The 24,153-nt window shown below is 47.5% G+C and overlaps 1 protein-coding gene across 1 annotated transcript in view; it reads right to left on the reverse strand.

The window, feature by feature from the left end:
* Positions 1-9,169: 9,169 nt before the first annotated feature.
* The window catches only part of ADAM33 (ADAM metallopeptidase domain 33), a 33,111-nt gene continuing 18,127 nt past the window's right edge, over positions 9,170-24,153 (reverse strand). Inside the window, 24 exon segments of the mRNA XM_021005409.2 lie at positions 9,170-10,033; positions 10,426-10,547; positions 10,641-10,889; positions 11,088-11,187; positions 13,643-13,790; positions 13,888-13,996; positions 14,102-14,179; positions 14,405-14,615; positions 15,180-15,288; positions 15,573-15,768; positions 16,059-16,082; positions 16,084-16,149; positions 16,665-16,842; positions 18,477-18,619; positions 19,000-19,084; positions 19,190-19,356; positions 19,623-19,694; positions 19,823-19,888; positions 20,162-20,205; positions 20,208-20,350; positions 20,468-20,544; positions 20,690-20,703; positions 20,706-20,767; positions 21,051-21,127. Of these exon segments, the coding sequence (XP_020861068.1) occupies positions 9,994-10,033; positions 10,426-10,547; positions 10,641-10,889; positions 11,088-11,187; positions 13,643-13,790; positions 13,888-13,996; positions 14,102-14,179; positions 14,405-14,615; positions 15,180-15,288; positions 15,573-15,768; positions 16,059-16,082; positions 16,084-16,149; positions 16,665-16,842; positions 18,477-18,619; positions 19,000-19,084; positions 19,190-19,356; positions 19,623-19,694; positions 19,823-19,888; positions 20,162-20,205; positions 20,208-20,350; positions 20,468-20,544; positions 20,690-20,703; positions 20,706-20,767; positions 21,051-21,127 (2,580 nt within the window). The 3' untranslated portion in view covers positions 9,170-9,993.

The raw sequence follows: 24,153 nt of genomic DNA on the forward strand, positions 1-24,153 counted from the left end.
ACATACCTACATATATACATACATACATACACATATGCATAAATCCATGTCCCTCTATACATCATGGGTCAGCATCTACTAAAACATATATTTCACTAGCTTCTATAGATAAGTTTATTTTACCATCCAACCAGAGGACACTTTGTTGCTCAGCCATTTTTCAGTCATGTCCAGCTCTTTGTGACCCCATTTGGGGTTTTCTTGGCGAAGATATTGATGTGGTTTACCATTTCCTTCTTCAACTCATTTTACAGGTGAGGAAACTAAGGCAAACAGGGTTGAGTGAATTACCCAGGGTCATACAGCTAGTGTCTAGTTGGTGGATAGAGCTCTGGGCCTGGAGTCAGAGGACATATTAGCTCAAAGCAAAAGATAATTAAGCATCGCAGTAAGTCAACCAAACTGGCCTCTTCGTTCCTTACACAAAACCCTCCATTTCCCATCTGTCTCTTTGTCTTGCTTTGGCTGTCCCCATGCCTGTAGTGCACATACTTTCCACCTCCACCTCACAGAATCCTTCTCTTTCTTCAAGACTCATCTCAAGCTCTGCTTTCTATATGAAGTCTTTCCTGACCTTCCCCCAACTACCTGTGCCTTTCCTCCCAAACTACCTTATATTTAAGACTTTGTATTTATTCCATATATAATATATACACATATGGAATATATGTGTATATTTACACACACATCTTCATGACATATGTAAATATTGTCCTTGTGAGTGAGGATTATTTCATTCATCCCAAGTGCCTAACAAAGTGTTTAGCACTTAGTGCTTAATAAATGCTTGAAATATATATATATATATATATATATATATAAATATATACACATATGCATGTTATATATGTGTGTGAAATATATATGTATATGTATATAAAATATTATATGCATCCTAGAAAATCCAAGAGCCAGAAAAGGTGGAAATATACTGAAGAGCATTTGGGTGAAGCTCAATGGAGGGAGAAAAAGAAATTATGTCTTTGGAGTATACTACAAAAAACTTGGACAGGAGCAATTAGACAAGAATTTGGGAAACAGATCTAGCTCAGAGGCCTGATAATGTAATGATAGGGGACTTCAACCGTCTGGATATTTTCTGCCAAAAGCAGAGCAGCTGAGAAATTGTGACTTGCCTTAATGACAATTTCATCCTTCACAAAGTTGAAGAGTTGACAAGGAGAACTGCTCTTCTGGGCTCAATTCTGATCAACAGAGGAACTAGCTGCTGAAGTAGAAATGGCAGGAAACTTTGGGAGGAAGTGGCTACCCTATAATAGGACTGAGATAAGAGAAGAGAGAGAAAAAAAATGGGCATAATCTGATGTGTACTCTAGCTATGGGGAGAGCAGATTTCCGAGGGGACAAGTTAAGTAAAACTAGAGCAATCTGCAGTGCTCCATGGGTCCTCCAGAGTCCCTTGGTGTTGCTCATCTGGTAGCTGCCACCATCATGTAGCACACCACCCAGCCCTTCTGGTGTGGATAGAGTAAGTAACAGACAATTTAGAAAAGACAGAACTATTCAGTTTAATCATATGTATAATAAGAGAGGGTATAATTGATGACCTATGAGGTCTCTTTCAGCTCTAAATTGGTTATCTTACTCGACTTTGGGTTTTGCTTATTTTCCATGCTAAGGAGAATGATCTCACTGAGGCACTATGGTGTAATGCATAGGGCAATGGACTTGGAATCAGGAAGACTGTAGCTCAAATTTTGCCTCAGGCATTTAATAACTGAATAACCCTGGGCAGGTCACTTAATCTTTTTGTTCCTCAGTCTCTTCATCTGTAAAATAAAGGAGGTAGATTCAATGGCCTCATAGGTCCCTTCCATTTCTAAATTATAAGATCTTCCAACTGAGAAGGACATAACAAAAACAGCTGACAGGGAGTTGAAGCCAAAGTGAGTGAGGTAATGGTGAAAGAGCACCTAGTTTTTCTCAGTGAGTTCAAGTTACCACATCCAGATCCAGCTATACTTGAAACATTTGATAGAGGTAACTACTGAGTCATTCATTGTCAGTGGTCTTTGGCTGATAATGGAGAATGAAAGAGATGAAACAGACTGAAACAGGACAAAGAAAAAAAGAAAGAAAATGGTGGAACCTATAAACTCTAGGTCAGTGAGCTTGAATTCTATTTCTAGGAAAATCCTAGAACACATTATTAGGCAGATGTTCTGTGATCATTCAGAAAGGGAAGCAGCAATCATTAGAATTCCAGATGGCTTTGTCAATAGTAGGTCAGTCTGATAGGGTGGAATGATGTAGACCCGGTATACTTAAAATTCAGCAAAGCAGTTGACAAAATCTCTGATGTTATCTTTGTGGACAAGATAGAAAGTTGTGGGCTAGGTAATAGTACAGTAGTAGCTAACTGAATGGCTGATCAAAAGAGCAGGCCTTAATGGCTTGATAGCAACTTGGAAAGAATTTAGTGCAATGTCCTAGGGATTTCTCCATGGCACTTTCCTGTTCATCATTTTCATCAGATCACTGCATCAAGCCAGATAAATTATGCTTTTCAAATTGCAGGTGACACAAAGCTGGGAGAAATAGTTAACTAAAAGATCTTACATAAGAGTTAGGGCATAAAATAACATTATATGACACTATATGAGAATCAGGTTCTACAAAATCTTGATAGGTTAGATCAATGAGCCATATCTACTAAAGAGGAAACATAATAAAGCCAAACATGAAATTTTGCACTGGGCTTTAAAAAACGAACTTCCCAACCATAGGATAGGAGAGATATGGCTAGAAAATGATTCCTGTGAAAGACATCTGGAGAATTTTTGTGAACTGTAAGCTTAATTTGAGTTCTTACTATGTGATAGCAGCCTAAAAGATTAAGTGGTATCCTAGGCTATTTAAGAGTGATAGGGTGTCCTAAATGAGGGAGGTGATAGATTCACTGTACTATGCTCTGGTCAGATATCTAGGAGATGGTATTTAGTTTGGGGCACTCTACATTTTAGAAAGGTTATGTACAAGTTGGGGAGCATCTGTGAGAGGGCCATCACTGCGGGAAGATGATTGTAGACCATACCATAAGCATCGATTGAAGGAACTGGGAATTGTCAGAAGAAACCAGAACTGGGTTTGTTTGTTTGCTTTTTTTTCAGAAGAGAAAATTTGTCAGATAGTGGTTGAGTATTTGACAGGCTTTCTTATGGAATCAGGATTAGAGTTGTTCTGATTAGTTCCAGAGGGAAAGAAGTTTCAGAGGAGCAGGTTTTTATTTAATATAAGGAAAACCTTCCTAACAATGAATTGTCCAAAAGTGGAACAGGTTTCCTTGAAATGTGGTGAGTTCCACACACTAACAAGGACTGAGGGATGTGGGTCTTCAGACAAAGACTGTATGATCACTTGTCAGTGTTGCTTGTGGAGGTAATACATTCTTGTTCAGGTATGAAATAAATTCTAAAGTCCCTCCCAACTCTTAGGTTCCGTATGAAGCTATGAAGGGGAAGAGGGAGTAGGCATCAGTATCAGTGTTCCAGTTCCAGCAGCAATGACAAAAAGGGGGGGGAGAATTAGGGGCAAGAGGTTATTGGAGGGAAAAGCTATGTCTCCCCTTCAGACCAGGACAAAACTGTATTTCACCCTTGACTTATGGTTCCTTCTCTGCACCTAGCTTTGAGGCTGTTCAGAACCACGGACAGCTCCAGATGAGGCTGGCAGAATACTGAATAGGTGTTTGTTATCCCTTTTCTGGTGACCTCAGGGGCCTCGTCGCTCTGGCTCCCTTCTATTAAATTTCAAGATTTCATAGGATTTGCACTTTCCCCTTTCCCCACTTCATGAAAATTCTTGGACTTGTGCATATAATCCCTGCTAATCCCTGCCATAGGGGAAGCTGAGGCTGGTAGGTCATTTAAACTCAGTGTTCTGAGCTACAGAAGCCTAAGGAAATACATAGGGTGTCTATACTAAGCATAGCGCCAATATGTGAAGCCCCTCAAGGAGCAAGGGACTACCAGAATACTTAAGGAGGGGTAAACTGGCCCAGTTCAGAAACAGAGCAGGTCAGAGCTCCCATGGCAGTCGGTGGTGAGATTGGGCCCCTGAGTGGTGACTACACTTCCAGCCTGGACAAAATAGAGTTAGTCTCAAAAAACAAAAAGTGGTGGGATCAGAATGAGAACTGGAAGGGACCTTAGAGATCATCTAATCCAACCCACTCATTTATTGTCTGAGATAATAGAGAATGGAAGAGGTTGAGGGAGTTGCCCAAAGTCTCAGTAAGTCAAAGTAAGTAACAAGTCAAACTAGAAACTAGGACTCCTGACTTTCAGTCCACTCCCTCCTCCGTACACCAGGCTGTTTCTGTTCAGTTGTGAACACATGCTGATGAGAATGGGCTGAGACATCTCTCAGGGCATTGCATTGGCTGCCTTCTGAAGACAATGCAGTAACCTCTGTTGCCTCTCCCATTAGTGATTCTGATGGAATTTGGTGTCCAGAACATTATGTTGCTAGTGAGGGAAGGAGAGAAAGACACAGCCTCAGGTAGGTAGATCCTTAGATGGTGGAGAGAGAGTAGACAGATCAAGCCACCTCTTCCTATGGCAAAGTCTGTATCTAGGAGGAAAGTTTGGAGAATCCTCCTAAGAGTTTTGGGGGGGAGGGTCTGTGCTCTGGTCAAATATCTAAAGAACTAAAAATCAAGTGTGTTTAATGCTGCAACCATAGATGCTGCAGCCATTCAGTCATAGAGGGGAAGGGCTTCCTGCCCCCCCCCCAGGAGACTTCCCTCTCTATGACTGAATCCAGATTTGAGTTCCCTTCCTTTGTGACGGTTATATATAGATAAGCATACGAGTTGCACTCAATCTCTTTCATTTACTGACAGTTTCCAGATTAATACTTCTTTGGAATCACAGAACATTAGAGGTGGAAGAAGTCTCACTTCTTGGCCTTCTCCTTATTTTCTCTTCTTCATCCAAAGGCATTGTATGTGGCAAGAAGATAGTATATGTCCCTGACTTGGACCTTGGGAACCCAATTCCCAAGCAGAGCTGAGGACCCTGGCCCTGCTTTGTGGACAGAGTCCTGTTTTGGAGTCAGAGGGTCTAGGTTCGTATCCTGACTCTACTACTGTAAGTATCACCTTAGGAAAGTCATTCCCTCTCTCTGGGTTCCAGTCCCCATTTCTTTAAAATGTGGAGGTGGCTCAATTATTTCCAAGAATCTTGCCAGGTCTATGTCCTATCATCCCAGAATCATGGAAACTTAGGATCTTTGAGATCATTTAATTCAGACCACATCTAAAGCAGGAGTACTTTTATGTAGCATCTTGGTAGAGAGGTAACTTCTCTAGCTGTTGGGGTGGCCTCTCTCAGTCCATAGGCCATTTTTATAATAATAATATCTCACACATAAACAATCCCTTTATAGTATGTAAAGCATTTTCACCTGTGGGCCAGACAATCAATCAACAAGCATTTATAAAGCACCTACTATGTGCCAGGCTTTAGGCTAGGCACCAGGAATACAACTACAAAAAAATGAAACAATTCCTACTCTCAAAGCATCCTTACATCCCCTGACAGATGCTATATGTGTTCTTGGAACAAAGTACTTAGATGAAATGTCTGTGAATAGGGGAGATACACCTTGTAGTAACTTCCTTCCACTGAGAACTATCCCAAAGTAGAAGAGGTTGTTTTGGAAAGCAATGACTTCTCTACCACCAGAAGCCTCCAAATGGAGGCCATATGACCACTTCAGTCTCTCCTTTTCTACTATCTCCTTCCTTGCTGCCAATAAATATATTCAGACTCCTCAATCTTAGAACCTTTGTTTAAAATAACCTTGCTATCCCTTCATTTATTCCAATATCTCTCTTCCTTTTCACATCCAAACTTCTAGAAAAAGACATTTACTTTCTCACCTCCCACTTCCCAATTCCTTGCAATCTGGTTTTCAGTTCTATCACTTAATTGAAACTGCTCTCTCTGAGGCTATTGAATATAATTGCTAAATCCAATGAGTTTTTTTTTCAGACTTCATCCTTCTTGGTCTTTTCTGCAGCTTTTGATGCTATAGGTCACCTTCCACTTCTGACTACTCCATGGATATTTGTGACTCCTTCTCTCTATTCCACTTCTATCTGTGGGGTATATTCACTTTTCTTCTCAGGTTCCTTTTCAGAACAAACATCCAGGTTCTTCCCCCAAGTGTCCCTTAAGACCTTGTTCTGAATCCTTTTTTTCCTGTATACCCTCTCTTTTGGTGATTTCATCAACTCCCGTTGGTTCCATGTAGATGATTCCCAAATCTATATACCTGGATCCAATCTCTCTCAGGAAAGACAGTCTCTCATCAACACCTGCTTTCTGGATAGTTTCACCTGAGTATACTATTAGCATTCAAATTTAATATGACCTTGCTGCTTGTTACCAAAAAAAAGAAATCATCCTTCCTCCAAACTTCCCTATTTCTGTTGAGGGCACCAGTATCCTTCCAGTCACATTGATTTGTAACCTTGGAGTCATCTTCAACTCCTCCCTTACCCTTACCCCTCATATCCAGTCAGAAGTCTTATCAATCCTTTCTCCACAGCATCTCTCATATCTACCCCCTTCTCTCCACTCATATGACCATTATCCTAATTCTATTATAACAGGTCCCTAATTGGACTCCCTGTTTCCAGTCTCTCCTCTTTACGATTTACAAATTACAAATCCTCTCCACAAAAGTGCCAAAATAATCTTCCTAAAGTGCAGTTCTGATCATGTTCTTCCTCTTCTCAAGAATCTTCATTTGCTCCCCATTGACTCTAGGATAAAATAAAAATCCCTCAGTTTGCTATCTAAAGCACTTCTTACTCTAGCTCCACACTACCTTTCCAGACTTACATTTCCCATTACTCCCTTTCACACACCATGTTCCAGGCAAAAATTTGCTGCTTCCTAGATGCCACATTTGATCTCCCACCTCCATGATTTTCTACAGGCTGTACTATGTGCCTAAAATATCATCCCTTCTTACCTCATCCTCCTACTTGCTTATATCCCTAAGTAGAATGTAAATTACTTTAAGGCAGGAAATGTTGTATTTTTTCTTTGTATCTAACCTCAGTGACTAACAGAGCACTACATGTGTTTTTGTTGTTGTTTTTGTCCTGTTTCATCCAACTCTTCATGCATGTAGTAGGCAACTAATGAATGCTTCTTGAAGTTTGTAGAGAGTGTCTATTCCTGCTCAGATACTAGAAGCCCTCTGAGTCCCCTTCTGAGATTAAATTTTGAGATCTTCCATAAATAGAATACAATGTCTGTGAATAGACTGTGAGTGGAATGTCTGCAAATAAAAATGTCCAGGAATAGAATACCAATCTTCTTGTAATTGAATTCCACAAATGGATTCCTCTTTTTCTGGTGAGCCTGATCATTGTGGGAGAAAGGGGGACTCACTGTTCTAGGAGTTGATAGAGAAACTGTATACATGCATCTTAGCGTACATAAGAACATGTAAGCATTCATTTCTGCCCCTAGATGGGTGTGTCTGCAAGAGAGTTTTAAACATCCTTTCACATGGAACTATGGGAAAGTTACTTTCCCTTTCTGTGCCTCAGTTTCCTGTTCTGAAAAATAGAGATAATAACCCCTCCTAGGACTCCTTCTCTAGGATTCAGAAAGGAAAAAATGAGATAATGGATGGGACAGTGATTTGTAATTGAAGGACACTACTGCTGTTCAGCTGTCTTCAATTGTGTCCAACTCTTCATGACCCTATTTGGGAGTTTTCTTGGCAAAGATACTGGAGTGGTGTGCCATTTCCTTCTCCAGCTCATTTTACAGATGAGGAAACTAAGGCAAACAGTTAAGTGACTTGCCCAGGGTCATACAGCTACTAAGTGTCTAAGGCCAGATCTGAACTTCCTGCCTTCAGGCCTGACACTCTATCCACCTTGACACCTACCTGCTATAACTTGTTATTTAATATTAGCAGTAGACAAAAAGCCTTTAGCATTTACTTTCCCATCCATTACTTCATTTGTTTCTTACACCAACTAAGTTACACAGTACAGGAATTAAAACTTTATTTTACAGATGAGGAAACTGAGACACAGAGATTTGTAAACTCCTTGAAAGCAGGACCTGCCTTTTTTTTTTCAATCTTTGGATTCTCTTAGTGCCTAGAATGGAACACATAGCAGATACGTAACAAACATCTGTTATCTTGAATTGAGGGAAGGGAAGGTTTCCCAAGATCACACAGCCAGTAAAAGATAAGGCTGGGGCTAGAACCCAGCTCTCCTGACCTGCAGGTCAAGCCTCTTTCCACACTACTCTCCAAAAGTTTTCAAGGTGAAGGGATCCTAAGGTGTATCTCCCTAGAACTTCTAATCCCACCCTGAAGGGCCCCCTCACTTTGAGTGCTAGAAGCTAGGGGACCAAGGAGTGCAGTAGGAGGCTACCTGTCCCCAAAGAGCAAGAGGACTGAGTCCATCATTCGGTGTCAGATAGAGAAGTATTGAAGAAAGAGCTTTATCAGGGTTTAGACATTCAGGAGTCCTTATCAAAAGAACTCCCCCCCATTGATGCCAGAGAAATCCTCTAATAAAGTCATTACTGCCTGAATTTCACACAGATCTAGGAAAGGAGTTACCCTAAACTGAGTCACGAGGATCCTGCCATGGAATTGTTACCAGATTACACCACAATTCCATATGACTGAAAAGAAAGTGGCCCATGAGCTCATAGAAAATAGACAGTAGAATCAGATCAATGGAATGGGAAGCCAATAAAAGTAGTGAGCACCCTGTCACTAAAGGTATTCAAATGGAGGCTAATATATGCTTCTTGGATATTGTAGAGGGGACTTTAGCAGAAGTCAGGTGGATGCCCTCTGATCCACCTAACTCCTAATTCTGATTCTACAGCCCATTCCCCAAAGGGATTCTCTGGTCTAGGACAGAGCCCTCCAGATGTGATGCATCTCAGTCTGAGGGTGACACATCTGAGGGGCAAAGATGCCCCGAGTATGGAAGGCCCCAAATCCTACTCTAGAGTCGTCTGATATTTCTCCTATGGCTGTTCTTCCATCCCTGCTCTGTATCCCTAAAGATAAACTGTTTGCTGAGGAGAATGTCCTAAGAAAGAAGGCATGGTGTGGCAAAAGACCTGGATTTAAAGTCAGAAGACCTGAGTTTGAATTCCAGTTCTGCTATTTATTAACCGGGTGACCTTGGGTAAGTCCCACCACTTCCTGGATTTGAGTTCCTCTGTAAAATTTCTAAATGATCCCTCCAAGCTCTAAAAAATTATTTGACACAGATTATGCACAGTAGGTCCACACCGCCCCCTGGTGGTCTGACTTGGTGCAAACACCCCTCTCATTCCCCTCTTCCTGACTTCCTGACATCAGAAAGGGGAAAATGTGTTATTTTCTAAGTGAACAAGTGGGGAAACTGAGACCCAGACTTGGGACGACCGCAGAAGGAAAATTGGGAAAAAAACTCCAGAATCTTAGCTTCTCCTCCCACAACTATGGCCGATGGTAAAAAGGGGAAACAGAGCCAAATCCATGTAAACGTCTGTGTTACAAACACCAGTGTCTCCTTAAAGCCTCTCCCACCCTACACCACACCCAAGCTCTTCAGTCCCAGTCATCTCCACCTGTCTGGCCACTGGGCTGGCTCTGGGCCATTTCTGAGGTAGGCTGGTGACAAGTACAGTTCTGTCCCTCAGACCCAGGACCAAGAGACTGCGACCCGCCTGGGATCCCACAAGCAGAAGGCTGGGCAAGGCAGGGGTGGCAGGGAGCCCAAGTGTTCTGAGCCCATTCCTCTTCTTATTTGAGGCATCTTCGACCCAGGCCAAGGCGTGGGTCTGGAGGGTGGTCTCAGGTGGAGAAACTGAGGCACGAAATGAGGTGTTGATTGCTCCTATGCAAAGGTCCCCCACACCAGGGGAGGGCAGGCTCTTTTGCCCTTGCCCTCAGAACAGCAGTTCCTGGGAGGACCTGGTCTGGTCATTTCTTAAAAGTTAGGGAACCTTTCCCCGGGCTAGGCCTGGAGAACAGACAAGAATACGGTGTGAATTTCGCTACCCCGATTCCTCTGAACTCATCTCCAGCATCGGCCCCAACCCCTTCTCTTGGCCTCGCCTCATCCCGTTTCTTCCATCAAACCCTCCCCTTTCGGGCCCACCTCCTTCTCCTAACCCCTGCCTCGCCCACCCCCCAACTTCTCCATCAAGTTTCCTCTAAACCCCACCTGCCCAACAGCCGGTCTAGAAGCTGGAGGACTTATAGAGGCAGAGGTCTGAGACAGCTGGGCAGCTCTCTACTCTCGGGGTGGGCCGGCCCTGGTCTGGAGGGGGCGTGGCAAAACAGTCCTACGGGTGAGGCTGGAAGAAGGACCTCCCTAGCCTGGAACAGCGCCAGAAGAGAATGAGCACTCACCTAGGGGACCGAGCGGGACTGGGCGGCACCATGACTAGGAGGCTGGGACCTCGCGGAGGCTGTTTGACTAGGACAGGGTTCCCAGGCAGAGGCCGGCTCGGGGGATCCTTCTTCAGCGGGGTCTAGGAGCAAGAGCATTAGAAGTGAGTAATGTGCATCGTCTCCTTCCTATCCCCTCCTCTGTAAAGCGATTGTACCCCTCACACTCGGCTCACCTTAGGGCCCCGGGCCGGGCTGACAGGAAGGGGTCTCTTGGGGGGCAACAGGCGGCGGGTTCCATCTTCTCGGTCCCCTCGATCCCCTGGGTCCCTTCGGGGGAAGCCAGGCCGCGGGGAGTGACTCAGGGGAGGAGGTGGGCGTGCAGGTCGGGAGTCTCGGGTTTTGGAAGGGCTGGGGCGCAGGGGCCGAACCACGTTGACTGGCTGGGAGGGGCCGGGTTTCGGGGAGAGAGGCTCCCTCACTCCCTGCGAAGACACCTTGGTTCAGAGGAGAATCCCATCTATACATCTTATGTCAGAGAGGTTCACGAGTCCCTCAACCACCTTTGCCCACCAAGGTCCCCCCCCCCGCCCCGGGCTCTTCCATTTCCTTTGACCTCCCCTCTCCCCAGATACTTCCTCCTACACCCAAAACTTTCCCCTCATCCTCCTCCCCTTACTCACCCCTGGGGCAGGGCGATTAGGCTGACGTTGGGGAAGATTCTGCAAAGTTAAGCCCGATTGGGCCCCACTCCTGGAACTTCTAGTGACCCTTGTGCGGTACCTGGAAAAAGGGAAGGACATAGGGTGAGTGGTATGTGGATTTGGGAATTCGAGAGTGCCACTTCCTATCTCCATGTCTTTACGTCAAAACCTCTGCCTCAGAATGCACTGATTCCTTCCAGACTCACTTCCTACAGGAAGGCAATCTTGATTCCTGCCAGTTGCTAGAACTCTTCCCCCAAAGAAATTACTTTATGTCTACTTTGAATATGTTTGGAATTTAATTTTATGTATACCTGGTGTTTCCCCCCAATCAAATGGAAGTTCCCTGAGGGCAGGTGCTAAATTTTGTGTTTCTATCCTGGCACCTAAAACATTGCCTGGCACACAGCAAGAATTTAATAAAATGCTTCTTGTCAAGTATTCTCTTTAGGTATGGTTTGGACTGGATGGCATCCTAAGGACCCTTGCAATTCTGAGATTCTGTGTGATAGGCTTAGGGAAGACTGGGGCTCTCGGTCAGACAGAGAATGTGCCCAGACCTAAAGACTCTGCCAGCCCCAAACAACTGAGCTCAAACTCTGTAAAATCCCCCTACTGGCCCTGCAACTTGTTAATGGGACAACCTTGGACAAGTCAACTTCCCATGTCTAGGCTTCACTTTGTCCATCTGGAAAATAATGGACTTGATCTTCCAAGTCCCTTCTCCTTCGAAATGCCATCATCCTATAATCCTGTGACTTTATTTGTTAACTTTTACCAAAGTTTCTTAGTAAATATGTATGTTTATGTGTGTAGAGCTACATATACATATCTGCACAAACTTTGAGCCCTTCCATGCCTGGGCACAGAAGATGGGAATGATGCATCCCTAGAGTTGATGAGCTGAGGGAGGGGGCTCAGGAAGAGTAGCAGCTGAGAAAGTAAGAGTGTGTGTGTGTGTGTGTGTGTGTGTGTGTGTGCGTGTGTGTGTTGTGTCTGTGTCTGTGTCTGTGTCTGTGTCTGTGTCTGTGGCTGCTGAGGCCAATTGTAGGATTACATCATTTCCTTCATATCCCATTTCCTACTCCTTTCTGTTATGAGGCATTAGAGCAGGGGTACATAGTAGGTGCTTAGCTTAGAGAAAACAGCTGTCAACAAATGTTTCATTGTCACCTGGATGACTTGTTCTATTTGGCGCTACAGGGTAGAAGTAAGAGCAAATGAGATAATATATGCAAAGTGTAAACCTCAAAGTGCTGTATGCATTTTATCTGTTGTTGTTAGCAGTGGATAAGAGTTGGAGAGAGGTCAAAGTAGGTTTGATATAAAGCAAAACTTCACAATCACAAAAGTTGTCCCAAAGTGGCTGATGGGCTGATCTAGGAGGTTGATGGCTCCCTCTCATTGGGAGTGTTCAAGCAGAGGCTAGATAATGTGAAGGGAATTATGATTTTCATATTAATGATATGATATGTGTAATGAATATAATAATAATTTCAATTTCTCAGGAGACTCTGGCTTGGGAGTCAGACTGACAATGCAGCTTGAAAAGATCAGTCGAACCCTTGATAATGCTCTCACAATTGCTACATTCCCATGCCTGCATATGTTACGTGAAGTAAATCAAAGATTGTAGAACCTGTTCCTGTCACAGAACTCTGGTCCTGCACCCCACTAAGTAAAAGCCCCCAAAGACTTGAAACAATACTGGTCCCATAGGACTCCAACTTGTATTGTAGACTCATGGGCTTGTCGTGGGAAACCACTCAGTCCCTGGAAATGATTGTTTGTAATCTACTTTTCCTCCTTCTCCACTCATGATGTGTGTGTGTGTGTGTGTGTGTGTAAGCTCTGTCTTTACCCAAGCATAGAGAGCATTCCTCACTCTGAGACTAATTAATTAAACCACTACTTGATTTCTGGCACTCCTGTCCTGTGCAGCTCCAGGTATTCACAGATTAGAGACTGGTCCTGTCCAGACTACATAGAAAATCCTATTAACAATAACCATTTATAGCGTATTGTAGATAAAATTACTTTCTGAGTACAGGCTAGGCCAAATGGTCACTGAGGTCACTTCCAGCTCTGAAATGATATAATTTTGCTTAACAAATGTTGGTGAGATGTATCTGAAGAGAGAGTTAATATAATTGAGTGGAAAGAGTGCTTGATTTGGAGTTGCAAGACTTGGCTTTCAGTCCTAACAGAGGACGCTCTTTAGACACAGGAACTCTGCCACATACTTTGGGCCAGTTACTTGACGTCTGTGGAATGAAAGGTGGCTGAGTTTCCTTCAAGTTCTAAATCTTGTAATCCTACGATCTGACAGTGGAAAAGAGGAGGAAATCTTGGATTTGGACCCAGGAGGCTTGCATTCTTGGTTCTGCCCCTGATGCCTCCTGTAGCCCTGGGCATGGCCCTCCCCATTTTCCAGATCTGATGTTACCTGAGGGCCTTTCCAGCTCATGTGTCCCAATCGTTATGTGACAGGAGGACAGAAGGCACATGAATGAGGGCTTTGGAGACAGGCTCACCGGTAGCTCTCTTGTCCTTTCCTCAGCCCTTGAAGGCCCTGGTGCAGCATGGAGTTTGGGAAACGGTAGTAGTAGAGAGCCAGTCCAGCACTGGGAAGCAGCAATAGCATGAATACAAGAAGCAGGGCCAGCAGAGTGGCATCGTGGTCTGGGGAGGGGAAGACAGGTGGTCAGTCCAAGGATAAGGATCCCCCTCTCTCCTCCCTCCTTGACCCCTGCCTGCACAACCCCTGCTTGACACTCACTGTCGTACTGCACAGGACCACTATCCACGCTGCCCCCAAGCCCTGGCTTCTCACAGGTTGGGGGGGCCCAGCCTGGGTCACAGTGGCAGTTCCTATTGCTGTTACAGACCTAGGGGGATAAGAGGAGAAGAGAAAGAATAAGGGCTTGGAATAAAATGACACCCTCCACCCAGGGTCTCTCAGTTCCCAAGACCCACACCCAGGGGTCACTCACCCCATGGCCATGGCATGTGTCTAGGCACCTCTGGAGGTCAGGGAAGGAGGCATTCTGGCATCTTCGATCATGACACACCTAGTGATGGTGGATGGGAATGATGGAAGCAGATGGTGTAGATGGGCCCAGGGCCCTGGGCAAGTCAGGGCAGGCTAAGGGGAAAGGAGTCCCAGGGTATCTGCTGGGGAGGAGGTTGGTCATCTTAAGAGTCCCAAAGACCTTCAGAAAGCCCCCCACTCGTGACCCTATGCTTCTAGGGAGTCCCTCCCAGCACCGTCCCTGGAGCTGGTGAGGCTGGCTCACCATGCCGTCTCCACACTTAGTACCAGGCAGCACAAGCCCAGGGTCTGGCAGGTCGGCAGAGGAATCAGTTCGGGGTACACGGTACATGAAAGCTCCTCGGCACGTCACCTCTCTGCCACCCAGGCGGATGGTGGTCTCCATGGAAACAGTGTGTGGCCCCCGGGGCTTATCTGCCCCACTCTGGCACTGAAGCTTCCCGCACTTGGCATCCCTGCAGGGGTGAGGGTGGGGGGGAGGTGTCAAGAGATCAGCCAGCCCAGAAGCCTTTCCAAGCACTGACCCAGATTTAGTAGATGATGAGATTTCTAGCACTTTCAAGTCTCTAACATATTTTTTCTTTTTAGATATCACTTCCTTGGGTCCTTACTACATCCCTGAGGGTTAGAGTCAACAAATGTTATCATCCTCATTTGACAGATGAAGAAACCGAGACTCAGAGAAGTTAAGTCACATGGCTATGGTCACATAGTGTCAGAGATAGGAGTCAGCTCAGAACTTCCTGAAACTAACTCTAGCACGCTATCTAAGATCCTTCCCCGCATCACTGGCCCTGACCCTTGTCCCCACTAACTCCCTGTCCCAGGTGTTCTTTGTACCATCTAATTCTTAATCCTCTCATTTCCCTAACGCTGTTCTGTTTCTTCCCCAGACTGTTCATCCCATTCATTCCTAGTCTCTTTGACATTTCATTCCCCTGACCCCCCCACTCCCCTGACACCTTGTCCTGAAGATCCTGGCCTGTCCTTTCTTCACCTCCCTCTGTCCCTACTCTCACCTCCGATCACATGGGACATAGTGACCTTCACTGTCTTGACCACAGTTCCCATAAGGATCCCCAGCTGAGTTCACGTCCTGGAAACAAGCATCAGGGGCTGGGTGGGCACCTGGGGATTGGGAGTAGTGTTAGTGAGGTGGGGAGGAAGGGAGCCAGGATCTAGGAGAAAGGGATGACCTCTGGGGTGGGGAAAGTGGAGTCATCTCCACCAGAAGTCCTTGGACCAACTTTTCCCATCCCTCCTGAAGTATGTGTCCATCTGACTGATGGTGGAAGGAGGTCTGAGGAGAGAGCTGTGCCCAAGGGAGAATTGGGACATAAGTGACTCAGATTTTGGGAAGGGGAAGAGCCCAAGGAGAAAGGGGTGTTGGCCTTGCCAGGCTAGGCTCTCACCAGGCCCCCAGAGCTGTTGGCATTGCCCCTCGTGGGTGGGACACATGCCATCTCGGCAGTAGGCAGTGCCCCCAGCACACGGGGAACCATCTAGGAGGTAGACATTGGCTGGACAATGAGGAGAGGCTCCAGTGCAGAACTCAGGCAGGTCACAGTCCCCAGCTCCTTCTCGGCACAATGTCCCAGCTGGTTTTAACTGTAGTAGGGTGGATGGAGAGATAAAGACAGAGGCACAGACTCACAGGGTACATGCAAAGATAGCAACACAGAGAGAGACAGGTGCAGACAGAGGAAAGCCAAGTACAAAACCAAAGGAAGAGGGAAGCAGAAACAAGCCAGGTCAGCAGAACCCGGGGCTGTCAGCCCTCTGGCTTTTGCCTGCCCTTCTATACCCTCTTTTCCCATGTTCGAGCCCATCCTACTCCTCACCTCTGATACAGCCCCCTCACTTCCCCTCTCCCTCCTCACTCCCCCCCACCTCCTCACCGAGCAATGGGCACAGCAGTCCCCCCTGGGCACACTGGGCTCCCGCCCGAAGTGTGCAGTTGTGGGCGTGACAGCAGGGGTCAGTGCACTCCTGGATCCCAAAAACAGACATAAAGAAGGAGTGAAGATATGGAGGGCCAAGATCAAGGTCCTGGCCTAATTCTGGGAAGTCAACAGACTGGGGACTTCATTAGGCAGGGAAGCTCCTAATTGGGAGAGGAGAATCCCCAGGAAGGACAAATAACCCTGGGAAACCTGGAGCCAACTTCCAGATCTCAAGTATTGGGGGGGGGAGCTGTTGGGGATACTGAAAGATCCATAGGGCACTAGAGATCCCTAGGGAGAAGCTGGGGATCCTACACTGAGGGTCACCAGGCACTGGAGACTTGCTGGGTCCTAGGGAATGAGAGTCCTAGGCTGAGCGTCTTTAGGGGTCTGAGTGGTTTGGGGAACACTGAGGATCACAGATTGGGTATTGGAGGAATCACTGGGAGTCCTGATGGGAGATATGATTGCCCAGAAACCAGGGAGATGTTCAAGTCGGGGGGGGGTCCTGAGAGGTGGACTTGGGGGTCAGGACTTGGGATAGGGGAGTTAGAGCCTAACCTCAGCGTCCCCACAATCGCACTCCTCGCCATCTTCCAAGAAGCCGTTCCCACAACGGCCTCCCAACACCAGCAACCGAGGGTCAGGAGGGTTGAAGAGGCACATTCCCCCTCCCTTTTGGAAGAAATGGAGCAGCTGCTGGCGGCTACAGGCACTGAACACGCGAGGAAACGGATGTCTGCAGAGGGTAGAAGAGTTATACATTGGGACACCCCAACCACACTGTCTCAGCAAAGACCAGCAGGGGGCACTGTGGTCACACAGACCAACTCACAGTCTGGGACGGAGCCCTGGAGGAAACAGACTCAGCCGCACACATCTTCAGACGTGGGCACGCATAGTCTTCAGCCTCGCCGCTGGCATAAAGCTCCTTAAGGTTTACCAAGTGCTGTACGCCCTGGCAGGCTCTCATCACCTCACACCTGGTCTGCTGCAACAGCCTGCTGTTTGATCTCCCTGCCTCAAGTTTCTCCCCCTCTAGTCCATCCTCTCCTGGGCTGTTAAAGTGATCTTCCTAAAGCACAGATCTAACCATGTCCCTCGGGTCACAACGTCCAGCGCCCCCCATCGCCTCTAGGATCGAGTACAAATATTCTCTGTTGGGCTATTTTAAAGCCTTTCACAACCTGCCCCATGCTACCTTTCCAGTCTTCTTACGCTTAACTCCTCTCTCCGTAGCTCATAATCCAGGACGCCGACCCTTGACGATCCTCCCAAGAAGCCAGCTCTAAGCATTTTCACTGGTTTCCTCCAATGCTTGGAACTCTCTCCCTCTTCATTTCCAGTCCTGGCTTCCCCGAATTTCCCCCAAATCCCTCCTTCTGCAAGAAGCCTTTCCCAGTTCTCCTTCATTTTAGTCCCTTTCCTATTCCTAGTTTCTCTTGCATACAACAGATTTGTACATAGTTATTTACATGTCTCCTCTGTTAACACTGTGAGTTCCTTGAGAACAGGGCGTGGCTTTTGCCTTTTTTTTTGTATTCCCAGCTTAGTGAAGTGCCTGGCCTGTAATAGGTGCTTAATAAATGCTTGTCCAGGGGCAGCTAGGTGGCTCAGTGGGTAGAGCACTGGCCCTGGATTCAGGAGGACCTGAGTTCAAATCCGGCTCAGAGACATAACACTTACTAGCTGTGTGACCCTGGGCAAGTCACTTAACCCCATTACCTAGCCAAATAAATAAATAAATGCTTATCCAATGACTGACTGATCCTTGCAACAAGCCAGTGAGAGAGATGTGATATGTTCTATAGACTCACTGAAATAAGCTTGTATTCAGACGCATCAGCATTAGGCAGGGGCCCAGGCAGACACTGGATGGCAGAGCTGGGAAGCTTCTTAGAACCCAGAATGTCAAAGCAGAGAAGGACTCTTGAAACCATATGGTCCAGTTCTTAAACTGGATCCATCAGGAGATTGTGAATTTTTTTTAAACAACTTAATTTCAATATAATTGGTTTCCTTTGTAATCCTATGCTGCTTATTCAATGCACTTAAAAAATATGATTCTGAGAAGGGGCCCATAGGCTTCACCAGACTGTCAAAGAGTCTACTGGACAAAAAATATTGAGAACCTCAGATCCAATCCTCTCCTTTTTTTCTTCTTCAATCCTCTCCTTTTACAGATATGGAAACTGAGGACCAGTGAAGGGAAATGATTTGCTTATCTCCTCTTAGGAAAGTAGTCCACACTAGAACTCAGATCTCTTGACATTCCCTCCCCACCAAGTCCTACCCAGGGTTGTTTCCACCCCACCTCACAGACACCTTCCCCCTAAGCCAGTCTTGCCATGCCCTGTCTCTGACCTTACTCACCCAGTGGCTGCTGCCATCACACAACCCCCCTCCTCAGGCAAGGCCTCTTCACAGCAGCCATCTGCGTCATGGCTCATCCCAAAGCTGTGGCCAATCTCATGGGCCATGGTGGCTGCTGCACCAATGGGCAGCTCTGAGTGGTCCTGGACAAGGTAGAAAGAGTCAGCCTAGACCCTTTCCCCTTTTTTCCCCTCTCCCCTTGATCCATCCATCCCTCACAGACCTACAGATGAAGGAAAGGAGCAGAAATGGGGGAGTGGAGAGGGGGGATAATAATTCTTCTATAGTGAGCAGCGAGCTTATCTCTATAAGAGTTTACATGATTCTCCAGGAAACGAAGTATCCTGGCATAGGGTTAGTGGGGCCACAAAGAGAAGCGGGAAGAGTTCTAAGGTTGATGGGAAGCTGGGAGAGTCAGTGAAGAGCTGGGGGGAGGGGGCTGTCTTGAGGGTTAGGGTCCTAGATCCAAGGGGAGATAGAGGAACCAGGTGAAGTCACACAGCCCCAGACAGTATATGCTTACCGCACTCACTCCCCCAGAGTTATCAGCACTACACATGCCCTCCAAGGGCGCCATGCCAATGGTGGTGCCCTGAAAAGTTCGGCCCCTGCTTACAGTAGACAGGAGAAAAAAGGAGAGAGTTAAAGTGAGTCTCTACCACCTCAGTTCTCAGCCCCACCCCCACCCCCAGGTCCCAGGCCAACAAACTCACGTGAGGAGCTGGGCTGTGTCATGGGGCCTCCGGGCCCGCAGCCCCCGGCGCCACTGCAGGAAGGCCCAGAGCGTGGCATTGGCATCTCCTGTGACTCGGCTCTGGTCTCGCTCTGTCCACACCTCCAGGCCGGTCAGCGCCACCTTGATGTTGAGGGACCTGTAAAACTGGGTGAGGTGGCGGCAAAGGGAAAAGGTTGATGCAGATGGGATGTAAACAAACAGGACGAGTCGCTGGAAAGAAGCCCAGTTCCGCACGCTTTGGGGGGGACCCATTCGGATCTAACTCCCTTCCAGGGCCCAACACCCTCACCCCAAGTTGGTCAACTCTCATAACCATCAGCACCTACGGCCCCCGCCCACCCCCTCCCTCCCCACCCACTCCGACCAAAGAGATGGGCTCAGTCTGGCCATCTTTCTCTTTCCCCTTTTACCTTGTCCACATAGTTGGCTATCTCCAGGAGTCGCTGCTTGGTGCGACCCAGATCCTTCTGCTGCCTCAAGTACTAGCGGAAATGGATAGGGACATTCAAAGTCGGGAAGGGGAAGTTCAGATGCTCTGGAACACCGCCCCGCCTCCTCCAGGCCTGCCCCAGCCTCCCTGTGATTCGGCCCACTCCTCCCAACCCCTCACCAAAGCGTGGTCTGCCACAATGAATAGTTCCAGGTACTTCAGGGTCCTCCTCGAGTCTCGTCTCGCCTAAGGAAAGGGGGGAGGAAGGCAGGGGAAGAACCTCAGTGCAGTGGAGGAGTCTGAGATGAGGAAAGGGCCTGAGATATGAGAGGGACCTAGAAAGAAGATTAGTGGGGGGTGGATGTGGAGTGCCACTTAAACAGGAGACCCCAAGAGACAGTGAGTGGGCCAATATCAGGCAGAGCCCAGTTGTGGGTGGGCGGGACCTGATCAGGAGTCAGGGCCTTCGAGAGTAGAATTTAGAGAGGGTGGGGTGGGAATTTAGCTAGAGGCCCTCACCCTGCGTGCACGATTTCGGCGGAGGATGCGTGCCAGGCCCAAGACCCAGCCAGCCCGTGACCACAGGTCCCATCCTCGCTGGGCAACTGCTCGGTCCGAAAGAGGCGGTGCGGGCCAGGCAGGCCAGACGCTGGAGTCCGTGGAGGCTGCACGTAGTAGCTGCTGTTGGCGCTGAGTACTATCAGCCCGCTGGAGGGGGGCAGGGTTGGCGAGGAAGTGAGAGGGGGCATCATCCAGCTAGGATCTCTTCTCCCCACAGAGGTCCTTCCTTCCACACCGATTCCCCTCCCAGGCACACCCCTTTACCTGATCCCCGAGCAGGAGCTGAGGGCAACCCAGGAGTCCGGGAATCCCTTCACGTGGCCATGGTAGTAGCAGTGATCCTGAGCAGAGGTAGAGGGTTGGGCGTTGGGTATTCACCGTTAGCCTCAGACTCCAGAAAACCTCCCCAACTTCACCCCATCCCAGAAGATCCCGTAACTTCCAGCCCTCTTCCCTCCCACTACCAACCCAGAGACCTGGCCTTACCGTATGGTTGGGACCAAGGTCACTGGCTGCCCATCTGGACCATAGTGAGTTTCCGTGTAACCTTGAGCCAGCAGCCAGCTAAGGAAGTTAGAGTAAGGAGAGGCTTAGCACCACCTTCTCTAGGAAGCCTTCCTTGGTTGACTCCCCTATTTCTTCCTTCCTAGCCTAACCTTCTTAAAAGCACATTCTCCCATTTCCTGGTATATGCTTGTGATAATTAGTTTTATTGAAGAAGTACTAGGTTCTACACCCCACCCCCCTTAATCTGGCTTCAGTGCCACTTCCCTCTAAGGCCCATCAGTACCCAGTGGGCCACTACCCCCAACTAACTCCCAGACTTCCCAATCTCTCCCAGACTCACCGATTTTTCTTTAGGGAGAGGAAAAGTTCCTTGCCTTCAGCCCTCACTGACAACAGGGCCTCATCTGGACTTCTGATCTAGGTGGGGAAAGGTCAGAAGAGGTGAGACTGGGGTAGGAACAGACAGACAGACATACAACCCCCCCCTCCATTGTGTATGTTATATGAGTCTGGTCATTTGCTTGACCAGTCTGAACTTCTTTTCTTATCTTTTCCTACCCAGAGATGAGATATACTTGGTTGGGGTAGGGGGTGGGGTATGGTAAGCTGTATGGAGAGGAGACCCATAACATCCAAGCACATGACCCACAGTATGACCCAAACATTTCTCTGCTCCAAGCTCCCCTTTCCTGATGTCCCATCCATCCAGAGTGGGAAGACTTTAGAGGAAGGTGGCGGTGTGTGATTTCTCTGAAGAGAGGAGAATGAGGGCTATGTATGTGCTGGGGTGGAGGGGTGAGTGTAGATCTGATGAAACAGGCTGTCTGGGAGGTTGGGATCCAAATATTCCAGATGCCTGTTCTTTCCTCCTCACTCTGAGCCTCTCTATCTATTCTATATCCCTTCCTGTAATTCTGCCTCTAACTTTCTCTGTGTATTAGTCTCTGGCTTTCTGGCCCTGTCTTTATCTCCCTCTATCTCTCCCTGGTTCTTCTGTCTCTGCTCTGCTCTTCCCCTTTTCATCCTGTCCCCAAGTCCCATTTCTTGCTGAGTTCCTTAGGCAAGCCATTTCTATTTTCTTTCCCTAGCCCTTCTGGCTCCTCCTGCATCCTTTCCCCACCATTAAGTAAACAAGATTTACTCATGGACCTCTGAAAGGGAAACTCAGCTTTCTTTGTCCCTTCAGTTGGGGTCACTTTGGCCAGTCTCCTGCCTCTCTCCCTCCTCTCTCCTCTGCCTCTCCCATGGATGTCTTTCTCTCAGTTTCTCTCTTCCCCCTTTGAAATGTGGGGGAAAGAAAGAGAGGAGAAGGAAAAGAGGGAGGCAGGGAACGTGTGTGTGTGTGTGTGTGTGTGTGTGAGAGAGAGAGAGAGAGAGAGAGAGAGAGAGAGAGAGAGAGACAGAGAGAGACAGAGAGAGAGAGAACTGTGTTCTCCAGAAAAACATTTCGAAAAGGCATGAGAAGATATATAATGAGTATTGGTAAGTGATACAGGCAATAAAAACAAAAGGATTAAAATGGTGGGGGGGAATTGGTTCTGATTTGTCATTGCTACCATAGGAAATCCCTGCTCCCAATGCTGATGGTCAACTCTTCTGTAACTTGGACCTAGAGAGCTGCCTGGCACCGAGAGGTTGGCTTGCCAAGGGTAACACAGCCAATATGTGTCAGAGGTGAGCCCTGAACGTGGACCTTCCTGACTCTGGGCTATGTCAAATTGCCTCTCTTGTGTCTGAGTCTTATGATTGGGTTCAAAAAGTCAGCTTCCAAACTGGGGATAGGGAAGCCTTAGCCAGACATCAATTCTGTGGAAAAAGATGGGAGGGAGGGAGGGCTTTAGTGAAATGTAAGTTCTATGAGTCAATACTGCTATGCACGCACAGGCGCGCGCGCACATACACACACACACACACACACACACACACACACACACACACACAGAGCTAATGCTGTCCTGGGCAGCATTAAGAGAGGAAGACCATGAAGAAGTCAATGATCTCTGTCCTACTCATAATATATCCACAGTACTTTGTTCAGTCCTGGGCACCATATATTTAGAAAAGTCTGACAAACACGCAGTACCTGAGAAAGGCAGCCATGGTGGTAAAGGTACTGGCCAGGTCAAAGCAAGAACAATTGAAGAGACTCAAGTCACTTAACTTGAAGAAAACTTCAAAGTGGGGGGGAGGGGAGTCAGATTGGGGAAGGTGCAATCTCTATCAACAAGTCTCTGAAAGATGCTTCATGAAGAAGAGGGATGGGCATTTAGACTTGTTCTGCTTGCTCCCCAGGGGGCCGAGCCGGGGGGTAGGGTGGGGGGGGGCAGGAGGTGGAAGCTGCCAAGAACCAGATTGAAGGAAGAATTTAACAATGATAACTGCCCCAGAGTGAAATGGGCTGCACCGGGCACTAGGGAACTCCCCATTACAGAAATCAGGGCTGTAGGATGTCTTGCAGAAAAGCATTGGTTGGTTGAATAAGCACATGTCAGTGATATTCTGGGTGCAATTTTTTCTGACTCTGTGATTCATTGTTCTTCTCTCCTCTGTTACTTTTTTCTCTGTCTGTTTTTTCTCTAACTGTATAAATATATCTTTCTCCTCTTTCCCTTGGCCTCTCTCTCTCTCTGCCTCTTTATGGGCATCTCTCTCCTCTTTCTGTCTCTTCTCTTCTGGCTTTATATCTCTCCATGTTCTTCCTCTGTCCTTCTGGGTCTATATTGCTTTACCTCTGTCTATGTCTCTCACCATCTTTCTGCGTTTTGTCTAGCTCTGATCACCCCCTCGTTTTCAGTTCTTCTTGCTCCTCTTCTCTCCTTTCCTCATGAGTCTAACTTCACTCCCTTCTGCCAAAGCTCCCTGTCCGTGAGCTTGGATTTCAGAGCCTGAGGGTAGAGGAAGGTCTCTTCTCTGGCTAAGCTGGGAGCCAGAACCCCGTCTCCTTCCCCAGGCTGCTCTGCCTGTGTGACACTGGGAGAGGCATTTGAATCCTCTGGTTCTAAGTTTCACCCTGACATCAGGGATTGGAATGTTTATACTCTCCATTTCATGCCATCATACCAGGCGCCCATCCCATACTTCCTAGGCAGGGTGGGAGAGGGTAGAAGGCCTGTCTCTGGTGAGTTCCAGTGCAGACCCTGGACCAGATCCTGGGGCCTCCTTTCTCAGCTTAGGGTGTTGAAGGACATGAGAGGAGAGGACAGTCCCAAGTCCAGCCCCCTTCTCCCCACCCCCTTTCCCAATGCCCAAAGGATGAGATCACCAGCCTGGCTAAGGCTTTTTTGGGAAACATGTACCCTGGAGTGGGGCGGGGAAGAGGAAAGTCCAAAAATGGTGCTACCCCTCATCCCTGCCCACTCTCTCTCTTCTTCTTCTGGCAATTTGCAAGTCTCTGTCCCTTCCTGTTGGTGTATTATGGTCTGTCTGTCCTTATTTCTCACTTT

The sequence above is a fragment of the Phascolarctos cinereus genome, unplaced genomic scaffold (genome assembly GCF_003287225.1).
Source record: "Phascolarctos cinereus isolate Bilbo 61053 unplaced genomic scaffold, phaCin_HiC Scaffold_9;HRSCAF=440, whole genome shotgun sequence".
Lineage (NCBI taxonomy): Eukaryota > Metazoa > Chordata > Mammalia > Diprotodontia > Phascolarctidae > Phascolarctos > Phascolarctos cinereus.